This window comes from Scophthalmus maximus, chromosome 8 (genome assembly GCF_022379125.1).
Source record: "Scophthalmus maximus strain ysfricsl-2021 chromosome 8, ASM2237912v1, whole genome shotgun sequence".
NCBI lineage: Eukaryota > Metazoa > Chordata > Actinopteri > Pleuronectiformes > Scophthalmidae > Scophthalmus > Scophthalmus maximus.
The window spans coordinates 14,797,869-14,814,752 of NC_061522.1; the positions used below are offsets into that span (position 1 = coordinate 14,797,869).

The 16,884-nt window shown below is 41.0% G+C and overlaps 1 protein-coding gene across 1 annotated transcript; it reads left to right on the forward strand.

The window, feature by feature from the left end:
• Nucleotides 1–487: 487 nt before the first annotated feature.
• On the forward strand, nt 488–16,434 carry cygb2 (cytoglobin 2). The gene is made up of 3 exons (XM_035637297.2): nt 488–1,147; nt 8,956–9,187; nt 11,524–16,434. The coding sequence occupies exons 1-3, from the start codon at nt 978–980 to the stop codon at nt 11,686–11,688; spliced, it is 567 nt and encodes a 188-aa protein (XP_035493190.1). The 5' UTR covers nt 488–977; the 3' UTR covers nt 11,689–16,434.
• The last annotated feature ends 450 nt before the right edge of the window (nt 16,435–16,884 follow it).

Sequence of the window (16,884 nt, forward strand, 5' to 3'; positions counted from 1 at the left end):
TGCAGGATGATGAAGCGCTCTGTGGAGAACATTTCATATTGTACATCACCATATGAGCCGTTTTTATTAAAACATTAATTAACCTTGCTTTAATTGGATAGAAGCCGCAATACAAAATACAGTATTTTATGCAGAAAAATGGTTTAGACACATGCAGAGTCCATGTATTTTAATGTCAGTCCGTAGCTTTAAAAAAATAATTTCACTTTGAATGTGTCAATGTGTGCTCAGACATGTACATAAAGGCAATGTGTGTGTGTGTGTGTGTGTGTGTGTGTGTGTGTGTGTGTGTGTGTGTGTGTGTGTTTGTATGTCTGTGAGTTGGGGGGTGTTTTCAGAGACCCTTCACGCTCTGCTCCTATTTATCTCTAGATTTCTCCACCTCTCTCTCTCTCTCTCTCTCTCTCTCTCTCTCTCTCTCTCTCTCAACCCCGATCTCATTCCATCAGGTCCTCACAACAGACACACACACACACACACACCGCCGCCTCCAAACGCCTCATCTCCTCCACCAGAGAGAGAGAGAGGATCAGACAGAGGCAGAGTGGAAGTGACAGAGGAGCAACATCAGCACCACTGACGAGCATCTCCCTCACTGGGGGACAGAGGGAGAGGCTGGAAGAGTGAGGAGGAAGGAAAGGAGAGGGAGCAACACAGTGAGAGAAATAAGTTTGTTCGGTGGAGGAAGGACAAGTGAGGGAGAGCTTGGTGGGTGGCAGTGGGGGACTGCGCTCTCCATTTTCGGTTTTTCTTTTTCTTTCTGACTGTGAGCGCTGCCTGCCGCTGCTCTCCTCCTCCTCCTCCTCCTCTCCTCCTCCTCCTCCTCTCCTCCTCCTCTCTGCTCCTCTTCTCACCCCGACTCTCCTCTCCCAGCTCCCGCCGTGGGGTCTCAGCTCTCCGTCTCCCTCCCCCCCTCCCTCGCTCCCTACCTCCCCCGAGCCCTGCTGGGAGCCTCCGGGCTGCTGCGCCGCGGGAGGATGTCTCGCCGGGAGTCGCCGCCTCCAGCCCCGCAGAGGGGCGAGGTGGAGCGCGAGGAGCGACCGGAGCGCGCGGAGCCGCTGTCGGACGCCGAGCGGGAGATCATCCAGGACACGTGGGGGCTGGTCTACAAGAACTGCGAGGACGTGGGGGTGTCCGTGCTCATCAGGTGAGTGTCGCCAAGAGGTGGAAGCCGAGGGGTTTGTCCATTGTCTCTGTGATAAAAAAAAAAAGAAGCAACAACTAATTTGTGAGTAAACTCACGAGCAAGCGATGAGTGAGCACATCTTCACAATGAAACACACTCAAGTGTAAGGCTGCATGTGTTGATGGTCAGTTCAGTTCCCGCGCTGCTCGGACTCTCTCTGCCGGTGGGTCTGCTTGGATGTGGATGCCACACTCTCACGGTGAAACCTGGCACTTTCTATTCATTCTGCGCCCTCCAATCCACCATCCAGTGCATCCTTCAGAATGAGTGGTTGAAGAGTAAAGCGCCAGGATCTCCCTCGTCGGTCCATGGCAATGTTAGAGTTGGGATTTTCATTTTTATTTGCATCAATCACATAATGAAGCTGAGGTGTCACCGAATCCGAGAAAATCTTGAACGTAACCTAACAGTAGAAGGTTTATAGAAAAAACATGAGATCATGTTTTGAAATTGATCACATTTTTCAAATCACCATTTTCAAATCACTAGTCATTGTACGCTGAAAAAACGTTTTGGTGGGTTTTCTGCTGTGCCATGATGACAGCTTATGATGACTGATTGCTGCTGATGTGAATGGAGAATAACCTTCCTCAACAGCTTCCCTTTTTCTGTTTGTGAATAGCCAAGATGTACAGTGCTCAAATGTGTATAATACAAACATGGTGAAAGGTAACCAGAAGGGTTTCACACATTGTTGGAAATAAAAAATAAAGTATAGGCGCAGATCTGAATAGTGTATCAGAAGTGAAGGTATCAGTTGGACCAGTCATGGGAATCACAGTGGTTTCATTTAAATGGATGTTATTGTATTAGATATCAGATTTCTTAAGTCTGAGAAACTAATAAGTACCCTACTAACAAACTAAATTAATTTGAATTTGTAGAGTAAAATAGTTTGAAATGTTCCATCACATGACCTTTAATGTGTAAAAATTGAAGCTGGTGAAATCTGGAACGTGATTAATGAGACTAATTATCTGGCTCTGATAAGAAATCTGCCGTGCACAGTGTAACGGTTACTGTGCTGCTGCCAGTGCCCTGTGTCTTCCCTGTGGGGTCGAGGCACAGGTACTTTAAATCAGAGACGACAGTGAAACACATTTTGAGTCTGATATTATAATGTATATTATATTCCCAATTCAGGGTGCTCTGGTTGTCCCTGAGCTTAGGCTGATTATGACTGATTATAATGAAGTAATTAACCATGTTTAGAAGAAATTATCCTTTTTTTGTTCAGTGACAGGGAGTTTGCACACACACACACACACACACACACGCACACACACACACACACACTCTCAGAGAAAGACAGAGAAGTTCATGACCTGCATTCGTCTGTGGAGTAATTTGTATGTCTAAGTATCAAGATGGCTCAGCAACAGATACTGACACAAGATTTAGGAAAAACAGTGGTATCGGTTAATGGCGGCTGCATTTTGAAAAAGACACGCACACACACACACACACGCACGCACGCACGCACGCACACATGCACGCACGCACGCACATCACATTCCTCTCTCATTAGGATGCTGAAGAAATACTCCAAGTCCACAAGGTCTCTGAGATGGTTAATATGCTGGATTTGTCCCTATAGTTCCTTAATTCACATTGAAGACTGTTTAAGATTCATTAATTTTCATCTTTGGATAAACTGTAAGCACCTTGTTCTGATATTATTCACCACTCTTGCCCATCCGGAATTTCCCAGCTTGGGATAAATAAAGTATCTATCTATCATCATTGCTGCTCTCTTCTTCAATAATCATATAAACCATATTAAGAAACAGAATCTTCAACAGGCAGTGATGTTCTGTGCTTCACTGCACAGTATTGTCGACAAACTGGATGTAACACACACACACACACACACACACACACACACGCACACATTTTTTTTTCCATCACAGAGGAAAGGCTTGATTTGTTTGAATGTCCCCAGCTTAACTGGCAGTGTTACACTAATAAATCCTTTAAGGGCTTGTTAAAATGGACAGCAGGTCACAGCAAAGGAGAGCGATGTGAGCGACGCAAGCTGATTTTCAGTTCGGGGCGAGGGGAATCCCTGAGGGCAGAGAGTGAAAGGGGCAGAGAGCATCTTTAGTGTGTGTGTGTGTGTGTGTGTGTGTCTTGTGTTGTTATCTGTGGATGACAGCTTTGGCACTGAAATATCTCCCTCCATGCCTCACTATCTGTCTTCTCTGTCTTCTTTCCTGTCGCTCTTTTCAATTCTTCACTTCTCAACACGAACAAACAATATTTAATATTTATTTTGTAAAATGTCAGATCACAATGTCCATCACAATATCCCAGAGTCCAAGGTGGTGCTTTCAGATCGCTTTTGTCTAACCAGAAGTTTAAACCAAAAGATATTTTGCTTTCGATGATATAAAACAGAAAAGTTGCTAATCATTTTGTAATGTAATGTAAATGCTAAATCACTTATCAAAGGGTGTTCAGTCGAGTAATTTCCCGTCAGTCTACTAATTGATTTGGCCCATTGTTTCAGCCCTTTCCACAACATTTGAATCCTTCTATCTCTGTGTGATTCACAAAGAGTGTCATTATCAACAGTTGGCTGGCAGTTCCTCAGTTACCTAACATAACCTGAGGCTGACTCTGGGTCAGGGTCTTTGCACGGCTGAGATCATATTTTTGAGATCAGTGCACAACATCCCCCACGTGAACACGAATTCGCATTTTCATCTCGATCCATCTGCCTGGATGCATGGAGAGAATAGACAGTGACATTAGCCTCGGCTGATCTCACCAATGCGTCCAAATGCAATTGCACCAAAGAGTGAGCGCACCCCGGGCACTGGCGGTACAGTGCATATGGCAGCTCTGTGAATTCAATCACACCCTGTGTACTTTGACTCCAAAAGTCAAGGGCTGATAGGAGGAATAAGGCACATTCCCATCAAGCGGAAGACATTTGAGTGTCAGAATGAGAATGAAGTCGTGAGAAAATCATACTCGAATAATTTGAGTTATTTTCTTGCTGATCTGGTTTGTTTTACGGTAAATGCTTATAGCATCATCACCCAAGCACTTGTGGAGGAAACGTTTTTTTTACTAAACTATTACAGATACAACGCTCAAAACCGAACATGTTAAGACGCTGGTGGCACTAGAGGAAAAGTCAGGAAATCACAAAAGTCAGCTGGATTCATCCTCTGAGGAACATGAATTCATGCATGGATTTTTGGCAGCCAATCTAATAGTTGTTTCAGACATTTCAGTCTGAAACAAAGCAGTTGACTGACAGACGGACAAATATCACTGCCCACAGAGCCCAATATGTTCAGAATGTTTCCCAAGCAAGTACGACATCCTTTCCATCCCCGTGTCTGTTAACCCCCCCACCACACACACACACACACACACACACACACACACTACCTGTAAAGACTGTTTTGTTAACGATTCATCCTTTTCCTTGAAAGAGAGCAGCTCAGAAAGCTCCAAGTCTGTTCCACTGAAGACAGCAGAAGTTTTGTTATTTCAATACAAAATGGGTTCAGTAATACAAAACATTTATTGTCAACTGACTGATTATTTATTTTCTAAAATCATGTCTATGTGGGTTGTGTTTTTTTAATTCCTCAATATTTAAGGCGGCGGTCGGTAGTCATAGAGTTGTCCCTGGAACAAAGACATCCTTGAAGTTTGAGGCTCAAGGTTGTTCACGGTACTCCAGAAAATTATCACCAAAAAAACAACAACCTTCCAGTCTAATCAAAGTGTGATTAACAAGCTCCACTAATGGCTTTGATGACTTCATTTAAATGCAGCGACAGGTGCAGGAATATGCTCAGAGCTTTCCAAATGTCTTAACACCTGTACTCCTCTCACACAGGGACAAAACATTTCCGACATTGCCTCCGTATACGTGTAATATTACAACTCTGAAATATTTTGAGGATCAGGTTGTCACTGTGATCCCCCTGTTTTTATCTGTGCTACTAGCACGGATAAAAATTATGTATTCAAGTCAAAATCGATAACGGATTGATTTCAGTTTGATATCAGTACGTTGTTCAGTCAGTCTGTCCACCATGTAGGTGCAGACTGAAAGGACTAGTTCTGCAGACATGCATGTTTCTATTCATTCTGGCTTGACTGACTCTTCAGCAGGTGTAAGTTTCCTCGTATCCTGGGAAACATCTCAACATCTACCGAAAGGATTGGCACAACATTTGGTACAGATATTCATGGTTCCCAGTCGATGCTAACGACTCTGGTGATCCTCTGACTTTTCTTCCAGTGTCAGCATGACTTTGACATATGTGGCTCTCCAAATAAGATTTCTCAACAACTATTGCTTGAAAAAATTTAATTTTTGGTTTACCTATAACCTGTGTGGAAAATGTGCAATATGAAACTACAGTATCAAAGGAAACCACCTAAATGATTTTTGCACCATTCTTTTGGTTATACAATGAATAAGGTGACGTGACCAGATCCGAGATAAAAACCCACACGAGTCAGTGTAGAACTTCACTTACTTTAACAAAACATACACTTTCATAGCATTCAATTTTAAGACGCCAGATCAAAAAGAGGTTTCCTGTTCTTTGTGATGTTCCTGTTGCATATTTTCTGTCTATGCACTGTAAAACCATGCCCCGGCAGCAGGAGATTAAACGTGTGTCATTCTAACACAAGAGGACGGGCACAAAAAGAGGAACTGTGTTTCTTCAAAGAACGCATCAGAGTGGCACCCTGTTTTCTTAAAGCTGTGCAGTTAACTTTCATGTTTGTCTAAGGAGAACAAGAGCTACTAGACAGTCTGTATTATTCCTGTCACCAAGGAAAAAAGTGTGTGTACGTATCGTGACAGCTGTTAAAGCCAATTTATAGAAGTGCCACAGGCGAGTCGAGCCTTTGTAGGCCTAGCATGACATAGGATCTGGGGGGATGTGAATGTGGTGTAGCAGTGCCGCCGACGGCCAAACTCCAACTGGGAAATGACTGCACTAGCAATTCAAGTCAGCTGGAGGACTGACAAGATTTAAAGTGGGTCAGAGCACAAGTGTGTGTGTGTGTGTGTGTGTGTGATGTGTACATGTAAATCCATCAGTCAGTGGTTGTCTGTGAAGTTCTAAGGCTCTGTGATATATCTTCTCCACATTGTTGTCATTGTACTGAATCTGTCGCATTTCTCACAAACCCTCCGTCTACAGTAAGCTTGTGGAAATGTTCTTATTTCTTCGGCATTACACTCTTTCCTCTCTCACACTGAGCTTCTATGGGCTCACAGTCGGATGTGATGAAAACTCCTCAAACCCCTGAACCAGTTCAAGTCCTAGAATCCCATGGGACAATTTACATTTTCTCTGTTTACTTCTCGGCTAATGTCTACCAGGGAGGTTTGAGGAATGGAATTCACTACATCTGCACCTAAAATAACTCCTCAAACACACTCCGACACATCAGAGATGAGTGTCATTTCCTTCCCCATCACCAGTCTGGGATTGCGGAGCAGAGTTTTGAAAGTGGAGCTCGGCAAGGACCAGTTATTTTCTCTGTTCGGCGACAGTTGAAACTCAAGTTTGTAAGAACATGTCAGGACAGGCTACACTACCTTTTTTAATCATAAGCAAACTATTTTTGTGTCCACCTCTTTGGTCCACACCACAACATCTCAACAACTATTAGACGGACTTCAGTGTAATTTGGTTCAGACATTCATAGCACCCAGAGGAGGAATTCTCTTGACTTTGGTAATCATCTGACTTTAGATATTCATTCTGAGATATTCATTGTCGAGGCTGAAGTAATATTGAACATATATAATATGTCAATCGTAAGCCTTTCAAAGCTTTTTAATCGGAGCCATTCAGGTGTCTTTCAGGTTGATCCGCATAAACAGCGGCGGACGTGCTTGAAGATTAAACACGTCTTCAGGACACCTGCATCAAATCAGACTTAACCATCCGAGTCTCACCGGTGCTGCTGCGCTGCCAAGGCTTCTGCCAGCCTCCACCTGTCAGTTCGATGGTGCAGAGGTGGGGTGCACACTCCACAGACATGAAAAAAGCACATGCGAGTGTGTAGACTGCAGTGCAAAAACGACTTACTGAGGAAGAAAATCGCTGAGAGACTAATTCAAATTTTATGTCACGCTGTGCATTTAAAGGCGTCAGGATATCGTTTGCATAATTTTACTCTTTTTGATATATGAAAAAGAGCGACTTTGTATCCCTGGGTGATTAATATGTTGGTTAAAATCTAATTTTTCAAGCATGACTCTCCAGATTTGCTCAAATGTTGTGATACAGTACATGCATGGTTTCAATTACAGTAGATTTCCTCTGGATTTACTGTGGGACTCTAAAGGGATTTGTCTCAGTTAAGCCTGATAAATGTCATAGCTGCCATGTTTACTGCCAACAACAACAGTTTAGGGATACATAGAAACGACAATATAGAGTGACAATGTCTTTCTTGTCCATGTAATGTGCTTGTCGATTTAATGCTCTCTGTATTCAGAATTTTAAAGTGTGTCTTTCCTCTAAAACTCACTGTGAAATTAAATTTTTTTTAAATGCTGTACACCACCAGAAAATTATACACAGCAGGAGCATTTTCCCTCTGCTCTTTTTAAATTCCTCTTCTTGCTTTTCTTCACGTACAAAACAGTCAGGAAAAAAGCAGCCACAACAGTAAAGAAAGTAAGGAATATACAAACCATCATTTGGTTCCTAGTGTGCCACATCACCAGACACATACAGTATATTAGATTCTGCTCATATTACCCAGCCAGCTCCTCTCTATGCTGACAAGGGACTGGGTTTGGGAGGTTTACCAATATGTATTGCAGCTCCTTTTTGTTTGACTTACTTAATTATTGAATGCCTCTTTTTAAAAATGTATTTATGTTTGGAATATTGCCTTAGTTATAGTTTTCACTCTCGACACTGATAAGAAATATGGTTGTGTTCACTTAGGTGAGAGATGTCCACCATCTCACACGCGTCCTGTGTGGTGTTACCTTTTACTTTAAAACTAGAGGATTCATCACTTCATATTTTATTCAAAATTCTAAAGATTTCCTGTCCTCACTTTCTTTGTTCCTGATTATTCCTCCTTTCTTTTCTTATTACATGCTGAAGCACGTAGGACTACTTTGTTTGTGACATTTCAGACCAAATGAAATGGCATGTCTTGATTCCATCATAGTGATGTTCTGTTGCGACAGATAACATATGGGGTGGCACTGTTATACAGCAGACGTGCTATTCCACAGTGCCAGTCCATCATCTCTATTTCCTATCTATTACAAGGGTGGGCAAGGAGATGGAAAACTGTCTGTCCAACGCTGCCACTTATGTTGGCTTTAAAGTTCAACATTTTAGGAAATATGTTTTCTGGATTCTTGATGGATGTCAAGATCAGTATCACACCAGTTTCTGGTGAAGTCAGAGGGAAAGTCAAGTTCACCAAAGTCGTCGATGCTAATCACTGAACCTGTCTGTTTGAATGTTTTCCCCAGTTTATTCACAGATGGAGAGAAATTTCACCGTCATCATTATCTAACATTTTACACACTGGTGACTCAGGGGTTCGTTATAGTCATTAGGATTAATTGACGTTAATGAAAAATAATTTCATGGCTTCTGAAGCTGAGATATTCAGTCTGTCTGGACTAAAGTAGTTGACCGACCAAAACTGCCAAGCTACAGCAACTACACTGCTACTGTAGGCAAATTGATTTTTACGTTTCTAAGTCTAACATGATTGGGACATTTTTGTTGCCTCCTTAGGTTCTTTGTGAACTTCCCATCAGCCAAACAGTACTTTAGCCAGTTCCAGGACATGGAGGATCCAGAAGAGATGGAGCGAAGCAGCCAACTACGGCACCATGCCCGCAGGGTGATGAACGCCATCAATACTGTGGTGGAAAACCTGCACGACCCGGAGAAAGTGTCATCAGTGCTGGCCCTGGTGGGAAAGGCCCATGCCATCAAATACAAGGTGGAGCCCATGTATTTCAAGGTAACTTCAGGAAATAATCCACGCTATGATACTACTAACTATGTCAGCCTGCCACATTCTGCTTTCATTTCTCAGTGATGTTCTATATCTCCAAAAATTACTGCTGGCAACAATCCCGTGAATTACACTGGCACAGGGGCATTGTTTTCTTTTCTTGTTTGACCACTTGATTAGATTGCCAGTGAAATAAAGTAGATTGCTCTTTGAAAGAGTACCCAAAAGAAATGTTCTCATTAATAGTCTAATATCACCAGGGGATTCTTCTGCCTATTTGAAACTACTCAGCCCATCCTCATCCTCTACTGTTCTTATCACTATTATGTTTGAAATGTAGCTACTATCTGTTTTCACTTGTAGGGCATTGTCTGACACACATGAACAAACAAAACATATGACACACAAAACCAAATGTTTTGTGAGGGTCACATTAATGTTTAAGCCAAAGCTGAAGAAATCCCATTTATGGTGTTATTGAAATATCGCATTCACGAGAATGAGATGGATGAATGTACAACGTACAACCCAAAAACATATTGCCTCCGGTTACGACTGTCGCCTGCATGGAGCCATAAGTTCAAAATACATTTGATCCAATGTTACAGAACAGCGCAACAGCAATTATCATTTAAGACGACATATGAGAATCAAAGGAAAAAGTACCACATAGCAGCTAATTACATAAAAAAAATTAAAACTAATTAAAACAGTTATCAAACTTATAAACGTTAATACATATTGAATTCATTTCAGGCTTTTACTGTGACTAGAGATAACAGTAGTGATTACCTGTGGAAGCAGAAAAAGACCCAATCTTTAATTTAGAGCTATTAAATTTTAAATCCAAAATGCTTCCGTCTCCATCTAATTGAAGAGGGGAAGCATCTTCAAGTCTTTTGAATGTCAACGGCAGTTGGTTCATAAATGCAGCTTTGAAGAGAACACGCTGCCACCATTCGAGCACCACCGGCTTCCGATTGCCATTAGAATATGTTTTAAGATTCCACTGATCATTTTGTGAATAAGTCGTTAAATGGATAAGTGCCCCTGTGAACTCTTCAAGGTCATTTTTGAGTGCCTATGTCACTACCTGTCTTATCATGATGGTGTTCCTTTTGGCAGTGAACATACTGTGTGAATCAACTCAATTTATGTCATTATTAGGTATCAATTAAAGAAAAAATTACATATTCTTTAATATATGTATCTTTAATTATTTTAAATGGTTTCTATTATTTATTTAAGACTTTTGCTGGTTGAATCACCTCCAGTGTAAGGCTTTCCCCCCTTTCATTTATGTCACACTGAAATGTAAGGGTTTCTGGATGTAATGAACTCAGCATTAAAAAAGAAAAAAATAATAAGATACATTGTGAATGACTAGTTGCATTCCTTGTTTTTGGCCACTTAGGAGCAGTGTGAACAACAAAGACATACCATCACGGTTAGAGCTCCTGTCAATAAGTGCGTTAATTACATCCTGAACGCTTCTTTTTACTCTTAAGCGGTTAATGTTCACCAGCTTGTCACTTAAATAAATCTGTCTACGGTTTGGTTGCTGAATGGATGGGTTGTGTGTAATTTTTGAATTGAACACTGCTGAAAACAGAAAATGACACAATGAGAGCCGTGAGAGTGAACCACAAGAGTAAAGTGGGCCAGACAGCCAAACAACGAGCCAAAACATCGCTATAAACTCGCATTTGCAATAAAGGAATATCTTATCTAATCTTATTTTATCTTATCATTCAAGCAGAGGAAAGCTGCTGATTTGTGCCATAATTCTGAGTGAACCCTCACTCAAAGGTACAAAAAATACAGTTTATTCTTTTGAATATGTTTGTAAAGATTTTATTGAAACTTGAGGAGTTTGTAAATGTCCCTATACATCAGAGATAGTGTTTAAATGCTTTATCTCTAACAGCGCTGCCCATCCACTACATTTAAATTCCCCTTTCTCCTCGTTTTTGCTTCCCCATTATATCTACAACTTTTTCACTGCCCACCTGTATTGTCCTTTTCTCTCTTCTTTTTTCATTTTATTCCCTCTGTATTGCCTGCCTACCCACTGCTTTCATGTTTTACCGTTATCATTTTCAATTCTCACCTGTCTCGCCCACCTTTCTGTAACAGAAAATTGGATTCTTTTTCCCCTACCACTTTGCTCTCGCTGTACTTACAGAATATAATTTCTCTGCATTACTCTCTTCTATAACTCCACCTGCCATTATCGCAATGGTGGCATATTCTCACTCTTTCTAGCCATGTTTATTTCTCCTACCATTTCCCTGATTGTTTCTTTGTTGATCAAGTTTCTCCCTGACCCTCTGTCTTTCCAGATCCTGAGTGGCGTGATGCTGGAGGTGTTGTCAGAAGAGTTCCCAGAATTCTTTCCGGCAGAAGTGCAGATGGTGTGGGCCAAACTGATGGGGGCCGTGTACTGGCACGTGACCGGGGCCTACACAGAGGTGGGCTGGCTCCAGGTCTCCAGCTCAGCGGTGTAGATGGTTGGGAAGAAGTGGGGGTAAAGGAGTTTCCAGTGGACTTAATGAAATCAAAAAAGGAAAATTAGGTATTTGTGATCATATAAACTGCGGAAGTAGTCGAGTGGGTTTGCAAGGGGTCATGTGAGGATGGTTTCATAGACATGGATGAGATTAACGTGGTAATCCGTGCAACTCCGTACTTTCTTTTTGGTGACATTTTGGTGCTAAGCCTTCATTTCTGTGCTGTCTCTGCATTACACTTCCCAGAGATCACTTGGATGCCAAACAATGTAGCCAGCAGGTTCACGTCATGTTACTCTCCTATTAAGGATTATGTGAGTGTTGCTTTGGTGTTTGCTTATAGCCAAGGAGGTGATCAGTGCTGATGTTAACTATCCAGCTCTTCTTCTGTTTATTCCAGACAAACTGCTACCAAAAACATATACATCACTTCCTCTGTAGCATGGGATCTTCCCCATTTAAGATCTACCAAGTGCTTAGACGAAGCCAAAGGCTTTAATGTATTTTTTAACTAGTCTATGACAGTCATTGACCATTGACCTTTCATCAAGCTATGCCTGGCCAGTTACTCGGCCTGTGAAGCTTTCCAGTTCAGCAAGGCACATTAAGTTTACGCTGGTAACAGAGGTAGGTTGTAGAGAGAGGTTATAAATTGAAATTCTTAGTAATGTTTGAAACAATTGACTAGATACAGAGATTGACGAAAGCAGGTGCATCAGTTCTGGCTCACTATGCCATTTGCAGTACAATTGTGGCGAGCAGATTTCATCAGTTAATGCTATCATGCTTATTAATGTCAGATGAAAGTTAAAAATAGGAATTTCTATCTCAGACTGACTTTTAAAAGGTTTAAAAACTGGTGAAATGGTCGTACTCCATCATGCTAAAAGACTAAGGCTAAAACTAAACGTCCATGATCCAAGAGGAAGAAATTAAGATAAATGAATTTTGTATCACATTGTAGCTGGTGAACCCTAATATTATGGTTAAGTATGAAAGGCACGGATCAGAGGAGAACTATTGTATTATAGTAAAGTATTTTTAAGGTAAATGAAATTGATCAAATCAACTGGACCTTGCTCCCATACTGGGGGAATACAACACAATGTCTCCAACATCGAACCCCAAAAAATAATGGTTATTTTGACACTGGCCTACAACAAAGACACCCTTCTCTCCAAACTCTGTAATGCTGAAATCATCACATGTGCAGACATCCAAAGCTTGAGAAGCCATGGCTAGTTACCTAAGGCCCGACTGGACAATCACTGTTCAGTGTAGGGATTTGGTGATCAGTCAGTTGGGGATGTCAGAAACAGACATTAATTCATCCAACGATGTTGCGGATTATTACTTTATAGATTTCATTTCTGTGGAAACCTGCGATGAGAGAAGCATCTTTATCCGGCTGAGCCGTACATATGAATACACCTCATGATATTTTGAATTAACAAATGATAACACAAGGAATGATTTTTAAGATGTGGGAGGGGGCAGTTAGTTGTTGAAGCCCCGGCTATGGGACCATGGAGCTGCTGACTGTTAATAGATTCTCTTTGTGTCCTACTACAATATATCCTCATGTTTAGGGGACCTGTGCCCCTTTCTCTCTTAATGTCTTGTTTAACTTTACTGAGGTGTTGTTTGTATTAGTGTACAGTGGGCAAGTGCGCATACTCTTCTGCCTTTGTTTACATCTCATTGGGACGTTGACCTGTTGCTTTGTTAAAGGGGGCTTTTTTTTTCTCAGCCAAAAGTTCTGGACTAGCGGAAAAAATGCTTTAAGTTGCTTGTTTTTTGCGGCAGAAAATATTAGCAGGTGGACACAGAGGGTAACCATACATTTATAGTTTACACACAGACATGCTATAAGACCACCTCTGTGCTAATATTTACAGGACTGTCAGTTAGTTTACCTCTTCAAAACCCCATCAGAGAGATGTGCCGCATTAGAGGCTCCATTAAGGGCTTTGGAATCTCACTCTGGAGCTCTGTGAAGAACATGTTGGCTTTAGAAGCGCCCTCAGGCTGTTTCTTGAGACTTCTTACCAGTCCATCCCAAGAAGTGATATCCAAATACATCCAAATACAGATCCAAATACCAAATTCATAATCATAATTGTAATGCCAATGCTTTAACCAATTACTGTACATACTGACGGACAACGCGTCTCTATTTCCTCCCTCAAAAATGAAAGCCAAAGTATCCCAATCACAAGTCAATCGGATGACATCTCCAGCCTGTTTTTACAGCATCAAGTAACAAATTAAAATCAACTTCAAACGAACACTTGAACACACATCAGTGCGCGGCTCATGATATACACTGCAGCCAGGGGGGGTCATTGAGATGTTTTGGCTTCACTTTTGAGGAGCTGTCGTGTCGCCCATCTTAATATACTGTACAGCCATTGGCTCTAACACAATGGATGGATGTTTTTTTTTTTCATATTTGACAAGGTGAATGGTACAAAATAATTCCCCCCCCTCATATTGATTCCATAAACTCTGCAGACATCATATACTGTCAAACTACATTTCCTTACCTTAGTTAACCTCGCCTTCCTGTCACCGGGGCTTCACTAAGCAGAGTCTTTGGACTGGGTGCGCTGCTGTTTGCAGTCCCCATCTGCGAGTCTCTGTCCAGTCAATTCCCAAACATACGCAGCAAATCTGTTTAGGATGGACATTTGATCCAATCTTGAGTTTGCATCTGCTCCGGTGACGTCCTGTATCTCCCATATGAACCCCTCTTGGCATCAGCATCTGGCATTAATGAGGAAGTAATGAGTCTCCTCTTCTCCTCATCTGCTCATTCATCTACTGTAACTTCCCACTGCCTCCTTTAGGGCCGCGTCACTGACAACAATTATGATTGGACAGATGGTTTTAAAGCCACTACACCATGGCAGCCATTCACAACAATTTTTATCGACCAGAAAGAATATTGGGGAAACTAGTAAGAAGAAAACCGTGCATTGTAATAACGTTATCAAAAATGGTAACTGTATGTTTCATATTAGTTGTCTAAGTAGTTTCTATTGTGTTAGTTAAAATTTACACAGGAAGATACTCTTGTATTGACAGTGAACTCGAGAGAAAGATTTCATTTTTCTCCATCACTGTCGAACATCTTTTCATTGTGTGTTTGACCTTTTCACAGCAGACAGTTTTTCACTCTTCAAGCACTGGTGGAACTAAAATAGCGAAGGATCTGATCCGGCAATCATTACAACGCAGCAATTAAAATCTGGATATCAAAGGAGTGAAGTATTAGATACAGGAGTTTGTCAAGTAAAAATGTCTGCTGGTCTGTTCAACTTTGCCTTCACTCGGTGTCTTTACCCTTGGTCGTGCGTACGTGCTCTCGCTGTAATGACTCTGTGTCTCTGTATGAGAGCCACTGCCTTAGACCAGTGCAAAGTCATCAGTAAGTATGTTTCCATCTCCCTGGTCTCATGCAGACACTTTGTTCATAAAAAGACCCAAGAGGGGAAAAAAAGGTGGAAATAATCTTCTATATAATAATAATAATAATCTAATTCAAACATTTTACATTTGGCTGAGATGGAAAACGTGTGTATTTTATCGATAACCTTATTTACCCAATCCCTAATATTTGCATAAATGCCATGAATTTTCTTTTGCTGATTTTTGCTCTACATTTGAACGGAGACAAAAAGATTTATTGAAATGGTGACATTAAAAATCTCCTGTCGAATATCATTATAGTTGAAGGCACAATGTTGGACAAGAACAGCTATCATGTGTTTTTAAATCTCATTATCACATGTTGAGTTTAGTTCCCTTGAGATAACAAGATAATTAACCTGAATTAATTATCATGAGATAACAAGATAACTTATGATCCTTAAATGGCATGATAAAAAAAAGAATAATAGCCACTTACATCCAACTCTTGCAGAAGTTTATGAAAAGCTCCCATTAAACAAGTTCTCTCAACTTGAACTGGAGGGTCGTAAGCATGTGTTACTCAATGAAAAGACATACAAGTGGAAAGAAATACACACAGGATTCAAACAAACCTCAAGCTGAACTATTTCCACTTTGGATCAAATAGATCTGGAGGCAGTAAAGCTGTTGTCAGTCAAGGATCCGTTTAAAAATACACATCAGTCCTGTTCTTTGCCCGTCTCTTGACGTCCCCATCTCTCTGAGGTCAAAAACAACCTAATTTTCCCAAAACACCATCACTCTGTAAGGTCTACAACTCAAACATTTTGTACCTGTATGCAAACAAGTACACATAAATGCACAGACACATACAATTATGTGAAGATACTGAACATCCCAATCACTTTCACTAAATTTATCACTTTTCTCAAACATTTGGTCTGGCACACCATCTGACGAGTTGGGAATGTCCTTACTACTCTCTCGCATACTACAGCTTTCCTTTGCTCATTCATTTAATTTCACACTCATTCTCTTCCAGCAAATAAGGGCGTCACAGCATATGGGGAACTATGTTTTTGTTGTGAAACGTTTCTGTCTATCAGTTGAAAATTTAGGACTTTATATTTTTCTAAATATATCTATGAGAATCTATGTATTTGAATACTGTATATGAATATGTCATTGTATACCGCGTTGTTGGTGGGAGCGAGTGCAGTGGCTTTGTAGTGTTTTGAGCATGTTTGCACAGCCTAGCACAAACTTGTATCTTTGCAGACCTGGTGAAAAGGAATCATGACCCATCAATAAAATATACTTGCAAATTTGTCTCTCTGTCCAATCATGACTGATGGTTTTAAAGAATACATTAGATCTGATACAAGGATAGATGTTCCAAATGAAAATGTGACTACCAGCTTTGTCAGAAGCGAATGGTCACTGCATAACATGGACAAGCACAATATGACCTTATGTCCGCATCCAGGATTAAATTCATCAAATATATCAATGGCGATATGAGTTTCCAGTCAAGGGGAGAAGACAGACAGTAATCAAGATGTGTCGCACAGAAAATGTTACAATCTGGTACATTACTTGAAAAAACCCAGCCCGAAAACATCCAGAATGATGTTCAGTGTGAGCAACTCAACTCAGAGCTAAGAAGAGTCACTTAAACTGCTGAACTATTAAGTTCAATCCTAATGACTCACTTCACCCACTTTCTGTCTCTGAGAACAGACATAAAGCACGGGATTAAAACGAAGATAAAGTCGAACT

Excerpts from the sequence above, each read along its gene's own strand:
- cygb2 (XM_035637297.2), top strand. The coding sequence starts at position 978 with ATGTCTCGCCGGGAGTCGCCGCCTCCAGCCCCGCAGAGGGGCGAGGTG. Across the intron at positions 1,148-8,955 it reads GGGGTGTCCGTGCTCATCAG|GTTCTTTGTGAACTTCCCAT; the intron begins GTGAGTGTCGCC and ends TTGCCTCCTTAG. Across the intron at positions 9,188-11,523 it reads TGGAGCCCATGTATTTCAAG|ATCCTGAGTGGCGTGATGCT; the intron begins GTAACTTCAGGA and ends CTGTCTTTCCAG.